This window comes from Bos javanicus, chromosome 21 (assembly GCF_032452875.1).
Source record: "Bos javanicus breed banteng chromosome 21, ARS-OSU_banteng_1.0, whole genome shotgun sequence".
NCBI lineage: Eukaryota > Metazoa > Chordata > Mammalia > Artiodactyla > Bovidae > Bos > Bos javanicus.
The window spans coordinates 58410211-58430470 of NC_083888.1; the positions used below are offsets into that span (position 1 = coordinate 58410211).

A 20260-nucleotide genomic window follows, 5' to 3' on the forward strand; every position below is an offset into this window, starting at 1 on the left:
GGACTTCATCCAAGTTCTTTAGACCCTCAGGTTTGGCCTCATTCTGGGTGCTGGGTGATAGTCATGTCATTAATTGAATTTGTGGAAGTTGGAAGTCTCTAGGCAGAGAAAACTCAAGAGATGTGAGGCTTATTTGGGAAATGGTCTGATCTTCATCCATTATGTTCAGTTCTGTGAAATTGCACAGATGTGGCCCTTTTGACTTGCATGGTATACATTTGATGTGACTCAAGCCTGTTCTTTAGTTGTGCGCTCATCCCAATGAGAAGCTAGATGGTGATCACTGGATGTGTGTAGGATGGGGCCGTACTTCTCCAGGACAAGTGTATTCCCTTGAGAGTCTGGGGAGCTGGCTCCTTCACGCTGGGGTCCAGCCAGGCCTTCTGACTGCAGCAGCCCTCTTGCAGGGCCTTGGGGGGTGGGAAGGAGCCATGTGGCCCTCAGTGAAAGGGTCTGCTCCTGAGACATCCTTTAACTGTGGCCTGGGAGCTGTGGTTTCCAGCCAGAGACCACAGGAAGGGCTCCGGGGCAGGAACACAGGAGCAAGACTGGTGGAAATACGGCCCCTGACACAGCTTAGCTAAGGGAGGGCAGGGGCAGGGGGACTGGGGGTCGATGATCTGCTCTATTTCCCCTCCTGTGACTTTGGAATCATTGTCAGGACTTTCCAGAGCCATCCAGGGCAACTTGGCCAGGTGATTAGGGATTACAAGAGGGCATAGGGTAAGTGATCTTGCGGGGGGATGGCTGACGTCCTGGGGGAGTTTGAACAAGTGATATAGACTGGGACGTTCTCTTCACGGGGGAGATGAGACCTGCCTCTAGGAATGGCATGTTTGAGGGTCCTGGAGCAGAGATGGAGTGACAAGGACAGAAATATGTGTTCCCAGTCCAGCCTCATGGGAAAGGGCCCCTGCAAACACCAACCAGAGCCTTTGGCAGGAGAGACCTGTGAGCGGTCAGTGTCCAAGCCTGGCTCAGGTGACGATGTGGGACAAGGAGAGGACCCGATTCCTATCTCTGCTGCTGGAGACGCTGCAGCCCAGTGTCCCCGTGTGAGCTGAAGGCTCTGGAAGCAGTGGCAGCCTGCAGCTGAGGAGCTCTAAGTGGGGGCCACAGTGAGACCAGTGGGGATGGGGCTGAGCAGGAGGACCCGGTGGACGCTGGATGGAGGTGGGGGCCATGGGCTGGATTCCGAGCCTGTGGGGTTTCCCCCTGGGGACCCCAGAGGAGACCGGAAAGCCTGGAGCTTTTCTGTAGTGACTGGGGGAGAGGCAGGAAGCTGTGGGATTCAGCTGACCTTTCAGCCTGGCCGAGCACGGGGTTGGGCAGCGTAAATGCTAAGGCATCTTAATGCAGTGGACACATGAAGGAGGGCCATGGCCCAGATTCCACACACATCCTGGGGATGCAAAGAAAGACTCAGATGCAAGAGGACGAAGGGTTGACACGCCACACGCAAGCTCGGGCTGTCAGTCATCCTTTAATGCCATGGAGGGAGTGGGGGGACCTGGCCTGGGAGGGGGAGGCTGAACTCCGAGAGGCAGTTAGGCTTGGGTGGGATTCACCACCTTTCCCACGAAGAGGGGAGACTTGGTGTTTCTGTCGTAGAGGATGCAGAGGAAGGGTCTGTTGAACTTGACGTCTGGGGGAAGGGACATGGGGATGGCTTCCAGAAACGTGGACCCGACAGCTTCTGTCCCTTTCTCATCGATGGTCAGTGCAGCCTTGTGGAGCGCCTGGAAGGCGGGAGAGCAACGAGGTCACATGGGAGTGGAGACAGGCCCCCACCCAGGCCTGGGAGCCAGGCAGGGAGGAGCGCCTCGCCCAGGGTGGGGCACCCTCTGGCCTCTCTCCTCGCCTCCTGTCTTTCCCCATCGCTGTCTACCTGGCCCTACAGGGGACACACGAGGGATGCTCGCAAGGCCTCTGTCTGATCCACGAGGGTACCCCAGCCTCTTCCTCCCCAGCCTTCCTGGGAAACAACCCATCACCTCGGGGGAGAGATTTTCCTGCCTTCTGTTTCCTTGGCTCCCCTCTTTTTTGTGCAACCAGATACTAAGCTCCTTGGGGAGCAGGACTTTGAGGGGTGCTTTCATGTGCCTTGTCCCCACCCAAGTACTCTGTTCACAAACACTGAACCGCAGTTGTCTTCTTGGGCACCTGTAATTCCCCTGAATAAACGGCATCTTTGGTTGAAATCACTGACTCGGTGATTCGCCAGTAGTTCCCGGAGTCTCAGATGCAGGGGCCAAAAGGTCTTGGCAATCCCCGAGCCTAAGTCTCTCCGTAAGTAGGGGGTTATAGGGGCCCAAAAAAGGGAAGTCCCCGGACAAGGATGAGACGGAGAGTAAGTGCCACAACTTCCAAGCACGTGAGGCCACCTCCTCCCCTCCGTCAGCTGACCACACTGCCGTCGTGGTGGAGCGATGGCATTCCTCAGGGGCCTTGGTCTGCAGGCGTGCCTGCGTCCCTCTGCCCCTTCCTCAGCCTCGCCCCAGAGCTGTGGCCCCGCACGCATTCTGACCTACAGACGTCAGGGACACACTCACCTTGGACACCTTCAGAGGCTGTTCCTCGGTGATCCCTGAGAGGTCAGCCCTATCGCTGAAGACCTCGGTGATGCCCACATCGCCCAGGACAGTTTTCAGATCGTACGTTTCAGAAATGGACAGTTTGGGCAAATGTAAATTGGCAGAACTGTCGTGAAAAAAAAAAAAAAAGTCACAGAGTTGAAAGAGCTTCCTTTTCCGGTTGTTCTTTCCAGTTGGCGCCCTCTCCCCCTGCTCTCACACTTTGGTTTATTCCACTTTTAGTTCCTCTACGCCCAGGGTCAGAGGATATTAGAATCAGGGCCATCCTCTTGTCCTGCAGAGCCTCTCAAGGGCCACCTCCTCTGAGAAGGCCTCCTGGAGATCTGGGGTGTCTTCTGGAAGGACTGTACTCACTACTTCCCTGTAGGGTTTCATCACACCCCCTAGACTGGGACTCCCCCAGGGCCAGGATCCCAGGGGACTGTGGGATGTGGTGGCAGGTCCTGAGTGACATCTGTTGAGGGCGTGAGGAGTACTTTTCTGTATTTTCATCTTTGTTTTATGTTATACATGATAAAATTGCTCATCCGGGCCTGGGCATATTTACAAACACAGAGACAGGTACTGATATGGAGTGCATGATGGGGACCTGGTCGAACCACACTCATCTAATGACAGAGGAATCAGAACCAGCCTCAAACAGGTGCTGGAGTTTCCTGCTCTGGGCGTTGGCTTTTTCAGCATTATCTTGGATAATGCTCCAAGCATTATCCTCCCCTCCCCCGCCCCCATCCTGCCGTGGACTTTTTAGCCTGTAATTCACACTCTATCCTGTAATCTACATTCAACTGCCACCTTTGCCAAAAAGTCCATCCTCTTCTTTCTGGGTTTGCCAACAACATGAATTTGACATTGCTTTCCCTGTGCACCAGGAACGGGCAGTGTCCAGGCTGGGGAGGACGTCCTCAAGGACAGGACTTTCACTCCTCACCCCTGGGCACCAGCCCTCCCATGGAGTCTGCCTGGTACCACGTGCATGCATTCTGGCCTCTGTTGGAAGCAGACACACAGCGGTCATGGCCGTGGTCGGTGGGTCTATCCCCCCACCCTCTGAGTGAACCAGATGTGGCAGCTCCCGGGTCGGTCTGTCTGGGAGATCACCTTGCATATTTCTTTTCCAGGAACTTGGCGAGGAGTTCGTTGTTGAGCTTGTCCTCCAGCTGCTGCAGTTTCCCCAGGTCGGGCAGGATGAAGCAGGCGGTGACGTTGCCCACGTAGTCCAACAGCAGCACCCAGCTGGCGAGTTTGTCGCAGTAGTGGAGGTCAAACATGCCCAGGCGGTTCATCATGGGCACCTTCACAGTGGTTTGCTCGTCCACATGGAAGTCCCTCTCTGTGGTGTGCTTCATCTCGAAGGGCTTCTCCCATTTTCCTGGAGAGAAGAGATAGCGGACATCAGCCAAGGGTGGGAGAAGGTTTAGTAACAGTGGGGAAATAAAGGAGCCCTGAGCCTCCTGGTGAGGTACTTCTCTCTGAGCCTCAGGTTTGCGTGTGTGCTTGTGTCCGACGCTTTGCGACCCCATGGACTGTAGCTCACCAGGCTCCTCTGTCCATGGGATTTCCCAGGCAAGAATACTAGAGGGGTTTGCCATTTCCTACTTCAAGGGAGCTTCCTGACCCAGGGATCAAACCCGCATCTCCTGTGCTTCTGCATTGGCAGGTGGATTCTTTACCCCTGAGCCACCTGGGAAGCCCCAAACCTCAGTTTTACCATCTGTAAAATGGGTCTAAAGTGAACCAGCAGTCTACAGAAAAGACTTTGGGGGAGAATAATGCAAGGCTGGTATAGGATCCAGAATTTCAATTTCGTGGAGTCTCATGTGGTAGAGGAAGAATTTAAATCTTGGTCTTCCTGACTCCAAAGGTGTCACTACTTTCTCTGCACTGCAGTTGTCAGAAGTGTGGTTCGGGATTTGTTTTTCTGACTCTATTTTGGGAGGCACTGCATATCATACACCTCTCCAAGGTAGGAATTTGCAATGCATGTTAGGACATTTAGGGCTCTGAAAAGTCCTGCAGAGATGAAGGTACTTTGTTTAATCCATAATTCCCTAACCCTATTTGATCACAGGAAGTTTTAGTGTCATGTGTGGAAAATTGAATAACGCATGCAGAGATGCACGGCTATATCCCATTCTGTGCTGCCAGGAAAGTTAAGAACTGAGTGTTTGAGAGTATTTTGGGGGTATTTCTGTGTGAAAAAGCTCAGACTGGTTACGCAACCTTACCTTTAAAGGAAATGTAATTCACCAGAGCAAAAACTGTGTTTGGGTCAAGAACCTTTACCAAATCCACAATTTTTCCATGGCTTCCCTTCTCTACATAATCGTTGATCTTCTTCTTGGCCTCCTCAGCATCCCTGAAGTTGATGGAGAAGGCTTCGGAGTGATACAGGTTCTTGACATCCTCCAAAAACGTATCCACTAGCTTTGCACTCTCATTGATGAACAGACCATTGCCAGTGGTCAGTTGCAGCTGGTGGTTTGGCTGGTTCAGGGTGTGGAGAAGATGCTGAAAGCCTTTGTGGATCTCAGCCTCTGCGAGCTCAGTGAGGTTGAAACCCAGGCCCTTCAGGATCTCAGTGTGAGTGTTGCCCTTGGCTCCCAGGGAGAGCATCGCAAAGGCTGAAGCGATGCTCACGGGGGAGAAGAAGATGTTGCTGGTGTTGGACTGATGGGCCAAATGGTGGTATATGCTGAAGGCAAAGTTGGCCAGGTTGGGGGCAATCTTGTGGCACGCTGCTTCCTGGTGGGATGTATCATCTGTCTCTTGGACAGCGTGTCCTTGGAGAACTCCAGCCAGGGAGATGGGGGCCAGGCAGCACAGGGCTGCCAGCAGCAGAAGGCCCCGCGTGATGGAGAGTGCCATTATCCTGCAAGAGAGAAGGGTACCATGCCTGGATCAGACCATACAGTGAGTCCCTTGGCCACTGACTGATGCCAGGTCAAAGCAACCAGTTTATCGAGGATCTATATGACTAACATTCTTCTATGTCAGCGTCACTGAAAGACTCAGAACAATGGCAGGGACTTGATGGTGCTTATTGCATGCCAAATTCCATCCTAAGCTCTTTACTGTCTTATCTCACCATGCTCTGGTAACAGGCCTCTGACGTAGGTCATGCGACACCCCTGGGCTTACAGATGAGACCAGGCTCCTAGAGGTTAAGTCACTTGTCCAAGGTTTCAGGACAGACAAGTAGCAGAATCAGAATCACACTCCCAGGTCATCTGGGTCTGGAGTCCACGCTCTCGATGGCCCCACTAATATCCATAATGACCCCAAGGTGTAAGTGCTGCTGCCCTTATTTTGGGAAGAGGAAACTGAGGGACAGGAAGTGGACAATGACCCAGGAGGTGGGTGGAACTGGACTCAGGGATGATTGGATCGGGAACAGCCCTAGGAGGACTTCCACTGAAATCTGTTACCTAATGGACAGAGAGGTGACAGCCCAGAGTGGGCGGGATCTTGCTTCAATGACACACAGAAGAGCTGTAAGGAAACCCAGCTGGGGCGGGGGGCGGTACCCCAACACACAGTGAACCTCAGCCCCTAGTGGATGTTCCTGAGCTGGAGGGCTGCCCTCACAGTGAGTCTGTGGCCTCAGTCACAGGACTGTGCTGACGGTCAGCTTTGCCACCCACCCTGCTTGCCTCTGTCCCAGCTCTGCTCAACATGCTTGTGGGTGCTGAAGGTCCTGGCTCCTCCAGCCAAGTGGAATTTGTCTCTGTGTGGGTGGGGGGCGGGGTGGGGTGGGTAAGAGTTGGAAAAGCATCTTTTCGTTTTCAGACAGACCTGGCTTCTAATCTAGGTCTCTGCCACCACCAGCTGTGTGACCTTGGATGAGTTGCTTAGTCTCTCTGGTCCTCACTTTGTCACAGGTAGAAAGTCAGATTTGGGGGATCTTTGAAAGTAAGATCTTCACTAAGTCTAGACTCCACACCTTACGTTGAAAGCACCTAAGAGAGAAGATGGCTTGAAGGAGAGCCTGGTAGATGGGCAAGCAGAAGCCCTCAGAGGATGACGAGAGGAAGATGAGCTCCATGGCTGGTCGGAGGAGACAGCAGAGCATGGCAAGGCCTGTGGGTGGCCCAGCAAGGTCAGGCTCCATCTAGTGATCATTAAAGTCAGCGTCTCCTGCAGCAACACAGGACCAGCTCTGCCCCACAGAGCTCCCTCCACTCCACACAGACCCCTGCCTTGGGCCACCAGGCCGAGGTCTCCTAAGTACCACCTGCTCTCTTCCCAGATAAGGGAACTGAGTTCCAAGCAGAGGAGAGGGTGTGCCTGCAGCCACAGAGCTGGCTATTGGTATTAGTCACATAACTAAAACATCATTTTAATAAAATACAAAGACAAAGGAGCTCTTGAACTTGGCATATGGAAACAGTTGGAAACAAGGAATGCTGGGTTTTACTTACCCCCTTGGACTTAAAGTTTCTTTCCAATAAACAACAAGATGAAGTCCAAAACTGGTTTCTTTCCATTACCTTTTTTTTTTTTTTCTGGACTTCAGGCCTCTAAATAACCCAAATAGAGACCACAGATTATGTAAGACCTGTTTATATTTTTCGTAAACTAGCCAGTGGTTTTAGAGCTGAAGATGATGCTGAGATTAATTCTGTATATTTCCATCGCCCTTGCACTTCTCGCTACCTCCCCACCGGATTTTGGTGTTGTCCTTCACGGTTGATGGAAATTCCCCATCTTGGTGAGGCTCAGAGATGATGAGGGATTTGAACTCTGCACGGTGGGGACACTACATATGCCAACTGGCCTCAGAGCCAGAGGCTGTGGCTTCTCGTGCACACAGGGCCACCTCTGTCCACTTGGCCTTAGGTAAGCATTTACTTGTTTTGGGGCCTCACTCTGCCCAGCTGTATAGACTGAGGTTAAGGGGGACCTAAATGAGGTCCCTGTGTACCAATGCTGGAATTTTAATTAGAGGGGTATCTGGGTTTGGTGGAACAAGATGGACTGAAACTTCCCATGGGGTTACAGGGTGAGGTGCCCTCCTGCCAAGAGGGATGTTGACCTTAAGAAGGTAACAAGGCTGGCATGCGGCTGAGGGGAAGAGGGGCTACAGCTGGGGTGAGCACCTCCCTGCCCCCACCCCATCCTTCTGCCTGGGGGTTACATCACCTCCTTTGGCTTCCTCGTCTTACAGTAAATGGTCTGAGGCCAGGAAGGGGTCAGAGCCTTGCCAAGGCCACGCAGTGAGTCAGGGATAAAGCTGGCTGGAGCAGGGCTTGGTTTCCCCACCTTTCGAACTATAGACGGGACAGTGTGTCTCCAGGTCAATTCAGTGAGTGTCAGAATTAGGTCCCGAACACTGTGATGTCAGTCTTGAGACTCTGTTGGCTTCCTTTTGCCTCCCAGTCTGTTCCTTAGAACTTCGGGGGCCCAAGACCTCTCTCTCCTCTCCCTTTTATCCAAGGAAGTCCCTTCCCCCTAATCCCCAAATCCTAGTGCTGGGGAGCTGACCAGAGATGAGAGAGGAAACGGCGAAGTGCCCAGAGGTACAGGGACCAAACTTCAAATCAGCAGAATGAAGATGTCACAATGACACTTCCGGAGTCTGGGGTAGGTCGGGGACAATGAATCAGCTGTCCCTTTGCCTAATCTCATGCCATTTCTTTCCCCCAGGACATAAAATGGTGATCAAGAGCGAGCCAGTGGGGTCTAGGAAAGTGACTGTGACCTAAGGTCACAACCTATCGACACCTGGGTAAAGCCCAGGGTGACTCAGCCCTGCCACTTACAGGTAAGTGGCCTTGGGCAAGTGATTGCACTTCTTTGAGCCTCACCTTCCTGTAAGTGGAGAAAAGAATCTCTTGCAAGGCAGATGTGAAGAATGGATAAGGTGATGAGTGGGTGGGCATCTAGCAGGTGTGGAAGCCCTACCTGTGCACAGGGAGGGTTCAAGCTAGAGAGCTGGCATATTTCTTCCAGGCCAGTTAGCCACACTGCTCAGGACCAGAGAGGGGAACCCTGCTCTGCACAGAATGGCCTCTGAGTTTAGAAAATGTTCAGTTCAATTCTCCAGGTCTTTATTCATTGACTATTAGCTGCCAGACCCTATTCTTAGCAAATGTCAGCGTGAGCATCCTCCTCCTCTTTTCACTTCGTGAATAGCAGGTATCCATGCACTGTCTCATCTTCCCTCAGAGCTTACCCTGAGAGGTGGGAGTTATTATTAGCCCCATTTTATAGATGGAGACAGCAAGGAGATCGAACGAGTCCATCCTAAAGGAAATCAGTCCTAAGTATTCATTGGAAGGACTGATGCTGAAGCTGAAGTTCCAATACTTTGGTCACCTGGTGCGGAGAACTGACTCACTGGGAAAGACCCTGATGCTGAAAGATTGAGGCTAGGAGGAGACAAGGGTGACAGAGGAGGAAATGGTTGGATGGCATCACCAACGCAATGGACATGAGTTTGAGCAAAGTCCAGGAGATGGTGAAAGACAGGGAAGCCTGGGGTGCTGCAGCCTACGGAATCCCAAAGAGTGGGACATGCCTGAGCCACTGAACAACAATATAGATGGAGAAATCAGGGGCTGTGGAAATTAAATAAATTACTGAAAATCACAGAACTGAACTGGTGGCTTACAGAACTAATTTTTTGTGTGTGCAGCATGTGGGATCTTAGTTCCCTGACCAGGAATCAAACCTGTGCTTCCTGCAGTGGAAGTGGGGAGTCTTAATCACTGAACCACCAGGGAAGTCTCTACAAGACCGAATTTAATCCTGGGTGTTTTGATTCCTGAATTTGGCATTTAGCCCTTCTCTGTATACAAAGCTGAAGGTAGAGGCCTCAGAACAGAAAACCTCAGAGGTGGCCTGGCTGAACAAAGAGAGGCAGCGTCACTTTGTGGCTAAGATTAGAGGCTATGAGGCCAGGACGCCCACGCTCAATTTGCTATCAGTTCTGTGACCTTGGACTAGTTACTCAACCTCTCTGAACCTCAGTTTCCCAGTGATGATATGGGTGTACTTCCCCTAAAAGACAATTATGCAAAAGAAATAGGTGCAAAGTGCCAAGAAATTCCTGGCACACTGTCAGTTCTCAGGAGGCATCAGTTGTTGTCCATCTCCAAACACCAGTGATGGAAAAATCATATCCTTCCTAAAGTCCAGAGATCAAAGCTAGTGGGAGTGGGGTAGGGGCAGGAGGGCCAAGGTTATCTATGCTTTGCCCAAAAGGGCAGAGAGGATGAGCAACTGTCTAAGGTCACCCAGCATCAGAGGTGACTCAAAGCCAGACCAGGCTTCCCATTCCCCAGCTGGTGCCTGAGACCTGAAGGGATGATTGTGCAGTGGGCATGAGGGCAGAAGCGGGGATTCTGGAGGGGATTCAGCCTAAGCTTGAATCCTAGATGGTGTAACTGGGAGCAAGGGATGAACCTCCCTGTCCCAGAAGTCTTCATCTGTAAAATGGGAACGCCACAGTAACTACCTCAGAGGATTGCCATGAGGCTTAAATAGAGGCTGCCTGTGCAGAGTGGGGGCTCAGGAATACAGCTCAAAGCCCACCCCCCAGGATAGTGCCCTCCTCAGCTCCCCATCTTCCGTGGCACACAAGGATGGCCAGGGGCCCGCTGTGCACAGAGGGGCCCACTTCTGTAACTCCAGGCTGAGACCTGGTGTGGTTCTGTTCTGGGCACTGCTGCAGAGAATGGAGGCATGATGAACAGCTGAAACTCAGAGCTTCTGGTCCGACCTGGCTTCCCTACCAGGTTGCTCTGTGAACCTGGGCTACTCACTGTCCCTCCCTGAGCCTTATCATTCTCATTTGTAGAAGCAAGAAAAGATACACACCCAAGCAAATGCAGAGGCGGCAAGACCTACAGAAGACCACCAACGGGAAAGATACAGGAGCTGTGCCAGCAGAAACATACATACTCCCTCCTAGGTCGCTGGATGCCAAAGCCAGCCCCCACCCCCTCACTTCCACTTCCGCTCGCAGAAGGCCACTTTAGTCACCGGGAGGAATTGGGGAGGCCCTGGACAGGCTTGGGGAGCAGGAAAGGACCCCTAGGGCTGCTGTTACTATGACAACAGGTGGCCCGGCTCCAGCCTGCTCCATCCTCCTTGCATCCCCAAGGCTTGCCCGGGGAGTGCAGGGTCCTGGAGGCCTCTGGCCAGTGGAAGGCATACTTACGATTCACTGTCCTAGGTCAGGGCTGGTGACTGAGGCCGAGGAGACAGAGCCCTGTCCTTCCCCGTATTTAAGCACTGGACCCAGAGGGGCGAAGGGGGAGGCTGCTGGTAAACATTAACCAAGGTCAGCCCAGTTATCAGAGGAACAAATAAGGACTAAGTCCATCAGCTGGACACTGAACTGCCTGCTCACGCCATCCATCAGTGCTCCTTCTGGGCGGCACGCAGCCCTGTGCACCATATCCCTGAGAGAGTCTTTGTGCCCAGCTCATAAACCGCAGCATCCTGCGTCCAAGCTGGGGTGGCACTGATGCCGACATTCTGGGGGACGGCATGCCTTTTGCTGGCCTTCAATCCACTGGGGAGCTCTCAGTTGCTGCTTAATCGGTAGCAAGAGCTACCATTTATGGAGCCACCTTGAAAGGCCCACTGCTGGGACTTCCCTGGTAGTCCAGTGGTTAAGAATCTGCCTGCCAGTGCAGGGGACGTGGGTTCGATCCCTGGTCAGGGGAGATTCCATATGCTGTGGGGCAACTAACCCCATACAGCAACTGCTGGAGCCTGTGCCCTAGAGCCTGTGCCGTAGAGACTGTGACCCATAACCAGAGAAGCCACTGCAATGGGAAGGCCGTGCACAGCAACTAGAGTAGCCCCCTTGCCAGAACTAGAGGAAGCAGCAACAAAGATCCAGCGCAGCCCAAAAACAAATAAACAAACAAAAAGGCCCACTGCTGAAGATGCAAGGGGTAGAGCTCAGCTGGCAGATAGAGAAACTGGTTATCTACCTAAAGTCACCAAGCAGACACAAAACCTCTCTCGCCTTCCCTGGAAACAAAATGGGTCCTGACTGCAGTTGACACAGCTACCTAAGGCTGATACGGGTGGCGTGGGCACAGGCCTAGGGTCAGAGAGTAAATCTACAAAGAGTTGTGTGGCCTCAGGCAAGCTGGTCCATCTCTCTGAAACATGGGGTAGTTTCATTTGCATCCTAAGGCCTTGGAGGTCCCACTTCCAGCTCATTGTCAGGGATATGGAAATCACTTACGTAAAGCACTGGGCATACACTAGGCTCTTGATTTTGATCTGCACAGCTCTCTGCTCACACCTGCTCACCAAGCTTCTCCAGGTAGGAGGAGGTGCAATTCCTGGCCAGCCTCAGGCCTGTTTCTGTTTCCGCTGGACCTGGCTTCCGGCCAGCTAACTCAATCCACAGGCTGCCTGAATTTTCCTGGGACCTGTGGCCCCATCCAGGAGCTACGGCAGGCTTTTGGGGGCACTGGTGGTGGCCAGGGTGGTAGTGTGGGATTGAGGCCAGTAGGGCCCTACTGGGGCGGTGCACAGTGTGATGCCAGCCGCCTTGGGCTTTTCAGTGGGTTAGAGTCCATTTAGAAGCCTAAGGCAGTTGGCATCGCGCTGTGTGCACCGCCCTATACTCCCTTGGCACACCATGTACACTCTGTATTTGTTGAGTCAGTGGACAAATGTGTCTTTGTCCACCCCTCATCCCCTGGCCCCAGCTATGGGACTGTGCCTGGCGAATAGCCTGTAGGTTCCTCTAGCACACAGGTTTAGACCAGGGAACCCAGCATCCCCACTCACTGGCTGTGACATCTCAGGGGAGTCATTTAAGCGCTTCATGCCTCAGTTTCCCCATCTGTAAAATGGGGATGTGACAGTTCGTACCTCTCTGGGCTGCTGCGAGGATTAAATGCAGCAGTTTCAGAGCTCAGAGCCCAGCATCGGGGGCACATGCTGAGCCCTGTGCCCGTGGATCTCCCTGGTGTGATTCTAGGTGGGTGGTCTAAGGATGAGGGGAGCGTTCCAGGAGCTTCCCTCCAGGCTTCCCTTACTGAGTCCTCGCAGTGTCCCTGTGAGGGGAGTGTGTACCACCCCCCACATAGGAGCAGAAACGAGCTCAGGGAGGGAGGTACTCTCCGCTCCCATCTCTCCGGACTCTCCGATGCTACAAGCTGGCTTCAGAACACTGACTCTTCCCCTGAGCTGGCTGAAGGGGTTTCTTACCCAGAGCTCTGCACCCACCCATAGCTTGAAAACCCAGGGTGTGATGAAACAAGGTCTGCCCTCCGTACCTCCTGGACATTTGTTCCCCTCCCCGTGCCTCAGTTTCCCCATCTGTGAAATGGCCTCCCCCCACGCCTGGCTGCCCCTCTCAGCTCTCGCACTGAGTGGGCGTCAGCAAGTGTCCAGGCTGTTGCCACACTTAGTGCTTCTCACCCTGGTGGTCTGGGGCAGGTGGGAAGGTGCCCCCCCATCCCCCTTACCTTCAATGCCAGGTTCTTGTGGCAGAAGGAACTCCTCCTCCCCTGGAGCTCCTGGAGGCCGTGTATGCCCTGAGCGCGGTGCCCAGGCTCTGCCAGCACAGGAGGAAGGAGCTTCTGGGTGGTTCAGGCAGCAGGTCTGGGAGGGGTGGGGACCCTGGGCAGGAAGCTGCCTTGCACAAAGCTGCCAGGAGCCAGGCAGATGCCAGAAAGCCCGTCCCAGCCCAGGCGGTAGTCTTGTGTGTCACCTGTTGCCCTGCTGTGTCTGGCTGTGTGACCCAGGATGAATCACCCAGTGCCTTTGAGCTTCTGTAAGCGGGCTGGTTGCACCTGGCAGAGCAGATTAAAGGGGATGACAGGTGTCTCCTTTGGGCCCAGAGCCGGGCATCAATGTCTTGGCAGGTTTCCAGGGCCACCTATGGAGGGAGGCGGCCTGAGCCACCTCTGAAATGCACACAGGGAGCCCCGCAGAGACTGAGATGGGCTGTGTTTAGGGGGGAGGGTGTGTCACAGACACTGGCTGCAGGAAGAAGGGATGTAAGACATCGGGGGGACTGGGGCACTTGGAGGAGGATTGAAGAAAGGGCGTGAGGCAGGGCCTGGAAGAAAGTGAGGGGCTCTGGGTTGGGACCTGTTCCTTTTGAGTCCAGGGCTCCATGCTCAGCCCTTCCTCGTCTCCCCATCCTCCCACTGCCCACTTCTCTAGTATTTCACACTGCAGAGAGCTCCTCTGGACGTGCATCCTGGGAATGAGGGGTGGGATGATCCGGGAAAATGGGCAAGCACAGAATGCCTGGGGTGGATCCACCCAGTGGCCATTCTCCAATCACAAATCAGAAGCCAAACTGGAGAAAGTCCACTAGGTTACTTCTGGAACTGTTGATTGTTGTATCCAGACTGATTCTCTGGGAATGAGTGTATCCTAGAAAGATGCTGTGGGATGGCTGCGAATTGGCAGTCTCTGGGGAGACCCTGTCCCCACCATAATCCTGCCTAGATATGGGAGAGGGATGGAAAGAAAGATGACAGTGAAATGTGCAGTCTGCAGCAGGAAGGGAGTGAGGGGAGGAGTATAGATCAAGTAGATGAAGGACCAGAGGCCCTGCTTGGTCCAGAGAGTGATGGAGCACTTCAGGGATGCTACGTCTGTTGGTAGTTTCCCAGAGAGTGTGGGACCTAGCCTACAATGACTGCCCCAGGCACACACACAGACACATCAATGTACCCCCGATACTCACTATGGGAGCCCCCTTCCAGGCACCGGCTCCCTTCTTCAGGGGGCACTGTGGCTCAGTGGCTCAGGCATGGGCTCGGGGGCTGAGCACCTGGATTTAAGCCTTTACTCCACCACTCTCTGATGAGATCTTAGCTAATTAACCTCTCTGCACCCCCATTTCCTCTTCTGTGAGTTGGGGAATAAGAATGACCACTGCTACCAGAACTGTGAAGAGCCAGTGTAATGATAACACACAAGACCGAGGGCAGTCTCAGGCAGAGACGGGCCCTAAGTCAATGCCAAACACATTTTATCTTTGATATTCTGAGCCTGGAAAACCTTTCAGATGAATCCCAGGATCTGAGCAGGAGAAAGATTTGGAGGGAGGGGCTAGCGCGTTTGCCCAGGGACACCTCTTCAGATTCAAGCTTCTGCCTAAAGGCCACCAATCCCCTTCCTGGGGGCTGGGCTCATTTTGCTTCCTTAGGTCAGAGGGCCATGGGCAATTACATCTTTCTGAGCACCTGTGAGGGGCAGAGGGCCAAGTTGGGTGAGGGGTGGTTGGAGCCAGGGAACCTGGACTTAGAGGAGGAGCTCATTTCAGCTCTCTGAGCCTCAGTTCCCTCCTCTGTTAAATGGGCATACTTAGAATCTCTCTTATTCATATGATTGTCATGAGGCTTAAATGTAGGGAAGCTGTTGGGATGTTTGACAGGCCTGCTCTATTAGCAAGCCTGGTGCCATGTCCGTCTTCTCATAGCTCATTTACATTAGCAGGGTTAGTTGTGTGGTCCAGGTTTTTGATTCCAGGAGATGGACCGAGTTTGCATCATCAGGATGAGTTCACTTCATCCTGGCATCTCGCAGCTCTACCAGCTTGCAACACCCTTGGGGACCTTCTTTCCTTCTGTGCCCAATGTCCATGGCTACTTTCTGTGTGTGTGGTTCAATTCTTGCTTTTTCTGAAACTATCTGACCTATTCACAGCTTTTAATTTGAGTCTCCACCCTTACCTGGAGAAAAAGAGGGCAACTCTTTGCATTGCAAGTGACAATCAGTTCAGTTCAGTTCAGTCGCTCAGTCGTGTCTGACTCTTTGCGACCCCATGAATCGCAGCACACCAGGCCTCCCTGTCCATCACCAACTCCCGGAGTTCACTCATACTCACGTCCATCGAGTCAGTGATGCCATCCGGCCATCTCATCCTCTGTCGTCCCCTTCTCCTCCTGCCCCCAATCCCTCCCAGCATCAGAGTCTTTTCCAATGAGTCAACTCTTTGCATGAGGTGGCCAAGGTACTGGAGTTTCAGCTTTAGCATCATTCCTTCCAAAGAAATCCCAGGGCTGATCTCCTTCAGAATGGACTGGTTGGATCTGCTTTCAGTCCAAGGGACTCTCAAGAGTCTTCTCCAACCCCACAGTTCAAAAGCATCAATTCTTCGGCGCTCAGCCTTCTTCACAGTCCAACTCTTACATCCATACATGACCACAGGAAAAACCACAGCCTTGTCTAGATGGACCTTTGTTGGCAAAATTATGTCTCTGCTTTTCAATATGCTATCTAGGTTGGTCATAACTTTCCTTCCAAGGAGTAAGCGTCTTTTAATTTCATGGCTGCAATCACCATCTGCAGTGATTTTGGAGCCCAGAAAAATAAAGTCTGACACTGTTCCCACTGTTTCCCCATCTATTTCCCATGAAGTAACGGGACCGGATGCCATGATCTTCGTTTTCTGAGTGTTGAGCTTTAAGCCAACTTTTTCACTCTCCACTTTCACTTTCATCAAGAGGCTTTTGAGTTCCTCTTCACTTTCTGCCATAAGGGTGGTGTCATCTGCATATCTGAGGTTATTGATATTTCTCCCGGCAATCTTGATTACAGTTACTATTAATAGAAGTAACAGAACACCCAGCTGTTGCTCCATCCCCTACTTGTTAAAATGAATAAAAGGAATGTTTTTATTGTCACTATTTTTTACACACTTTATTTTAACTTTATCCCTTTGAATGTTTGGCCTTTGTGGACTTTCACCTTTTATGAGGCTCAACCCCTGTCCTGTTTAATAAGTATTTCCTTGTGGATGTTCACATTTTGGGAATAAGGAATTCCTTTCATTTATCTCTCTTCTCCTTTCCACAACCCTGGCTGACACCCTGGGAAGCACACGCTTGTTTTCTGGCAGTGACACCACGCCCCAGGCCCATCTTATTTCCCTTCTTCCCCAAGACTTGGTATCAGCAACCCTCTCTGGGCGAGGAAGAGACTGGGGGCTGGCAAAGGTCCTCCTGGGCATCACAGGGAAGGCCGGATGTGCAGGAGGCTGAGAAGGACTTTGGGACTTGTTTTTCAGAAGTATAAGCCCCGCGTGGGTGTCTCAGATAACAGAGAGCAATAGGGCTCTCCCAGCTTGCCCAACACAGACCTTGGGTTGCAGTGGTTCGATTTACCTTGTTGCCGTCTATCCTGTTGACTTTAGACATTTCTGTTTGCTTGAGTCTCTTGCTGCCTTCATTTTACAACGCAATCTCCCAAACCAGCTCCAGTGTGTGATCTTTCAACACTTGCATCACATCACAGCCGCTCCTTTGCGAGCACGTACTACCCCCAGGCTCTGTGTCAGTCCTGTGCATTGGGTACCAGTGATGTCCTCTTAGTACAGATGAGGAAACCGAGGCACAGCTACCACGAAGCTGATGGTGCGGCCCCTCTGCCTCCCTCCCTCCTCTCCTATTCCTCCCTTCTTCCCTCTACTTACAATCAGCTGCTGTAGTCCTCTTCCTTCATTTCCTCACCGATTCATGCGCTTGTTCATTTATTCATTCATTCACTGCATATTACGATCACCTTTTGGCTCAGAGTTGGCAAAGGTGAACAGATGTGGTCTCAGTTGCTCAGAAACTCACAGCCCGATGGGAACCCAAACCTCAAGGACCGCCAAGGCCATTTAAGTCGTCCCATTGAGGGAGAGATGGAGTGGGGATGTGTTTAAGAGATAAGCAGGACGCAGGAGCAACACTGGACGCAGAGCTGACATCAGGTGTAAATACCAAGAGACACTGGGGCAGACCCCAGGGTTCCCTGGAAGCCCTGTTGGAATCATATGTCCTGACTTTCTGTTCAGTTCTCTTTCTGCCAACCCTCCCCTCCCCCTATGGAGAGTCTTTCCCTTTCCCCGTGAAAAGAAAGAGCGAAGAGTCCAAAGACAGACCCACCTCCTGCTGGCAGGGCCCTGCAGACAGGGGCATTTCACAGCCTGTCTCCCTTTTTCCTCTCTTTCTACCCCATCTCCACTCTGTGGCTCAGGCCCCCATCACCTCACCCTTGCCTCTCCTCCTCCCGTGTCCTAGTCAGGTATCTGAGACCCCTCCCCAGAGGCTTTCCTTCCCCAGAAGTCCTCTCCAGTAGGGGCAGTTTATTCTCGTACACACCTGCCACATGAGAAGTCCCATTCTCCTGGCCCCACCCCTGCCTCCAAACCTCTCTTCCCCTAACAGTCATGTAGCCACCTCCCCGGACAGTCCTGCCTTCTCCCAGCTTCATCGCTGACACCCACAGGCCCAGGGATCACATCCTACATCCTAGGGGAAGGGCATCTGGGCCCAGCCTGGGCTCTTCTGCTGATCACCATCCTTGTGGATGGCTGTCTGAGCCTCCGGCCCCTCGCTTCCTGTCCTTCTCTGCTCCTGTAACCTCTTTAGCTTCTCTCCACCCACATATGATCTGCTTTGTTCGACGTCAAGTTGGAGGCCTCTTTGGTCAGCTCTTCATCTGCAGCCCCTTCTTGGTTGACCCCTCCCCTCTGTCCCTCTGTCTCTGACCCTCGCTGGACTACCAGTGCGAACATGTGGAGATGGTGTGGTGTCATCTACTTAAAACTCATGGTCCATCTGCTCCATCTCTTTGGTCCATTTCTGTCCAAACCTTTGTGAGCAAGAGAGGAATGTCCCTAGAGGCGCCCATGTCCTAATCTCCAGGACCGCGAATGTGTCATTTTCCATGGCAAAAAGGGACATTGCAGATGTGATTAAGATTAAGGATCTTGGGATAGAAATTATCCTGGGTTATCCAGGTGAGCCTAATATAATTACAAAGGTCCTTATAAAAGAGGGACAGGAGGGTTGGAGTCAGAGAAGGAGACGATAGAAACAGAGGTTAGGTTGACGTGAGGAAGGGGCCTCAGACCCAAAGATGCAGGTGCCCTCTAGAAGCTGGAGAAAGCAAGGGAAAGAACTTACTTCCAGTCTCCAGACGGAATTGAATTTCGCCCTGCTTCCACATTGCTAGTGGTGAAGAATCTGCCAGCCAATTCAGGAGATGTAAGAGATTCAGGTCTTATCCCTGGGTTGGAAAGTTTCCCTGGAAGAGGAAATGTCAACCCATCAGAGTATTCTAGTCTATAAAATCCCTTGGACAGAGGAGTCTGGTGGGCTACAGTCCATGGGGTTCCTGAATCAGACACGACTGACATGCACAGAGACCTTGATTTTAGATAAAACTTTTTAAACAAATTATATATTTTTTTAATATTTTGGCTGCACTGGGTCTCCAATGCAGTGAACGGGCTTCTCTTGTTGTGGAGCACCAGTTCAGTTGCCCCATGGCATGTGGGATCTTAGTTCCCTGACCAGGTATCAGACCTGCGTCCTCTGCATTGGAAGGTGATTCTTAACTGCTGGACAACCAGGGAAGTCCTTTGATTTTGGATTTCTGACTCCCAGGACTGTGAGATAACAAATTTATGCTGTTTTGGGAAGTAAGTTACAGTAATTTTGTTACAGCAGCAACAGGAAACTCGTACAATCTTCAAATTCCTTTGTTTTCTTTTGTGCCTGCCCAGCACCCTCCATCCATCTAGTCACCGCCTGTCCCTTGCCCCATCCACAGTCCTGGGGTTCACTCCTGGAGCCCCAACACTGGCTTCTTGCTGCTGTAGTTTCTGCAGCCCGGCCCATCTCACTCCCCCGGGCTCATCCCAGCGTCCCCTCCACAGGGGACAAACAATAGCCACAAGCCCACCCAGCCTGCTCTTGCTTTTGTACGGCCAGCAAGCCAAGAGAGGTTCCGCATGTTTAAATGATTGAGAAGAAAATGAAAGAATTGTGTAATATTTTGTAACACACACACAAATGATATGAAAGTCAGTCCTCAGCCTCCACATACAATGTTCTACAGGGACACAGCCGCACCTGTCTGTTCATTGTCCAACATTTCTTTCATGCTCCAGGTGCGGAGTTGAATGGCTGGGGCAGAGACCGTGTGGCCTTCAAAGCCTAAGTATTTACTATCTGGCTTTCCCAAAACAAACGCGCTGACCCCTGACTGAGGGCCCAGTCACATCCACACCTCCATCTCACCATCACTTTGTCCCTGGCTGGGCATTGCCTCCCAGGCTGCCAGCCTGTGTCAGGCTGCTCTCCATCCTGCGAGGAAAGCACCTTTGTCTTCCTCCTCAGGCGTCTGACACAGCCTTCCAGAACAGACTCATCCATGAGCTTTCCTGATACCCCACCCCCATATCCCAGCGTCCCTACTGGCTGCTGCTTCCACGGCACTTTGTCCACTTCTTTTACAACAGTTATCTTAGTAGCTGATGCTTCTTGAGCATATCATGCGTGCCAGACAGGATCCTAAGTACTTCAGAGAGTGAGCTCTTCTTCTCCTCACATTACGCCTACATGGTAGGTGTTTTGTTATCCCCATTCTCCCAATGAGGAAACTGAGGCTCATAGATGTCAAGCAACTGGCCCCAGGTCACAGAGCCAGAGGACAGCAGAGGAGAGATTTAACTCAAGCTGTGTGACCACAGGGCAAGGAGCAACCCTCATACTCAGCTCTACCAAGAGACTGCGGTTACTGGAGGCCAGGACCCTGTTCTTTCAGCCTCTCTGACTCTGAGTTGAGCCCCAAACAGGTGCTCACAGGGCGCTTGATGAGCTGAGCTAAATGAAAGAGAGTCGAAATGGAGCCTTTAAAAAAAAATCAGATGCTTACTTAAGGTGCTTTGCCAG

General features: G+C 52.3%; 1 protein-coding gene across 2 annotated transcripts; it reads right to left on the bottom strand.

Annotated features, from left to right (window-relative positions):
- Window positions 1-1471: 1471 nt before the first annotated feature.
- On the bottom strand, window positions 1472-13298 carry SERPINA1 (serpin family A member 1). Of its 2 annotated transcripts, none has more exons than XM_061395208.1 (5): window positions 13040-13298; window positions 4823-5466; window positions 3696-3966; window positions 2553-2700; window positions 1472-1739 (listed from the first exon to the last, which is right to left on the bottom strand). In XM_061395208.1, the coding sequence occupies exons 2-5, from the start codon at window positions 5460-5462 to the stop codon at window positions 1548-1550; spliced, it is 1251 nt and encodes a 416-aa protein (XP_061251192.1). In that variant the 5' UTR covers window positions 5463-5466; window positions 13040-13298; the 3' UTR covers window positions 1472-1547. The 2 variants fall into 2 exon arrangements, with proteins under 2 accessions (XP_061251192.1, XP_061251191.1); XM_061395207.1 differs by lacking the exon at window positions 13040-13298 and adding an exon at window positions 10759-10864.
- Window positions 13299-20260: the final 6962 nt, after the last annotated feature.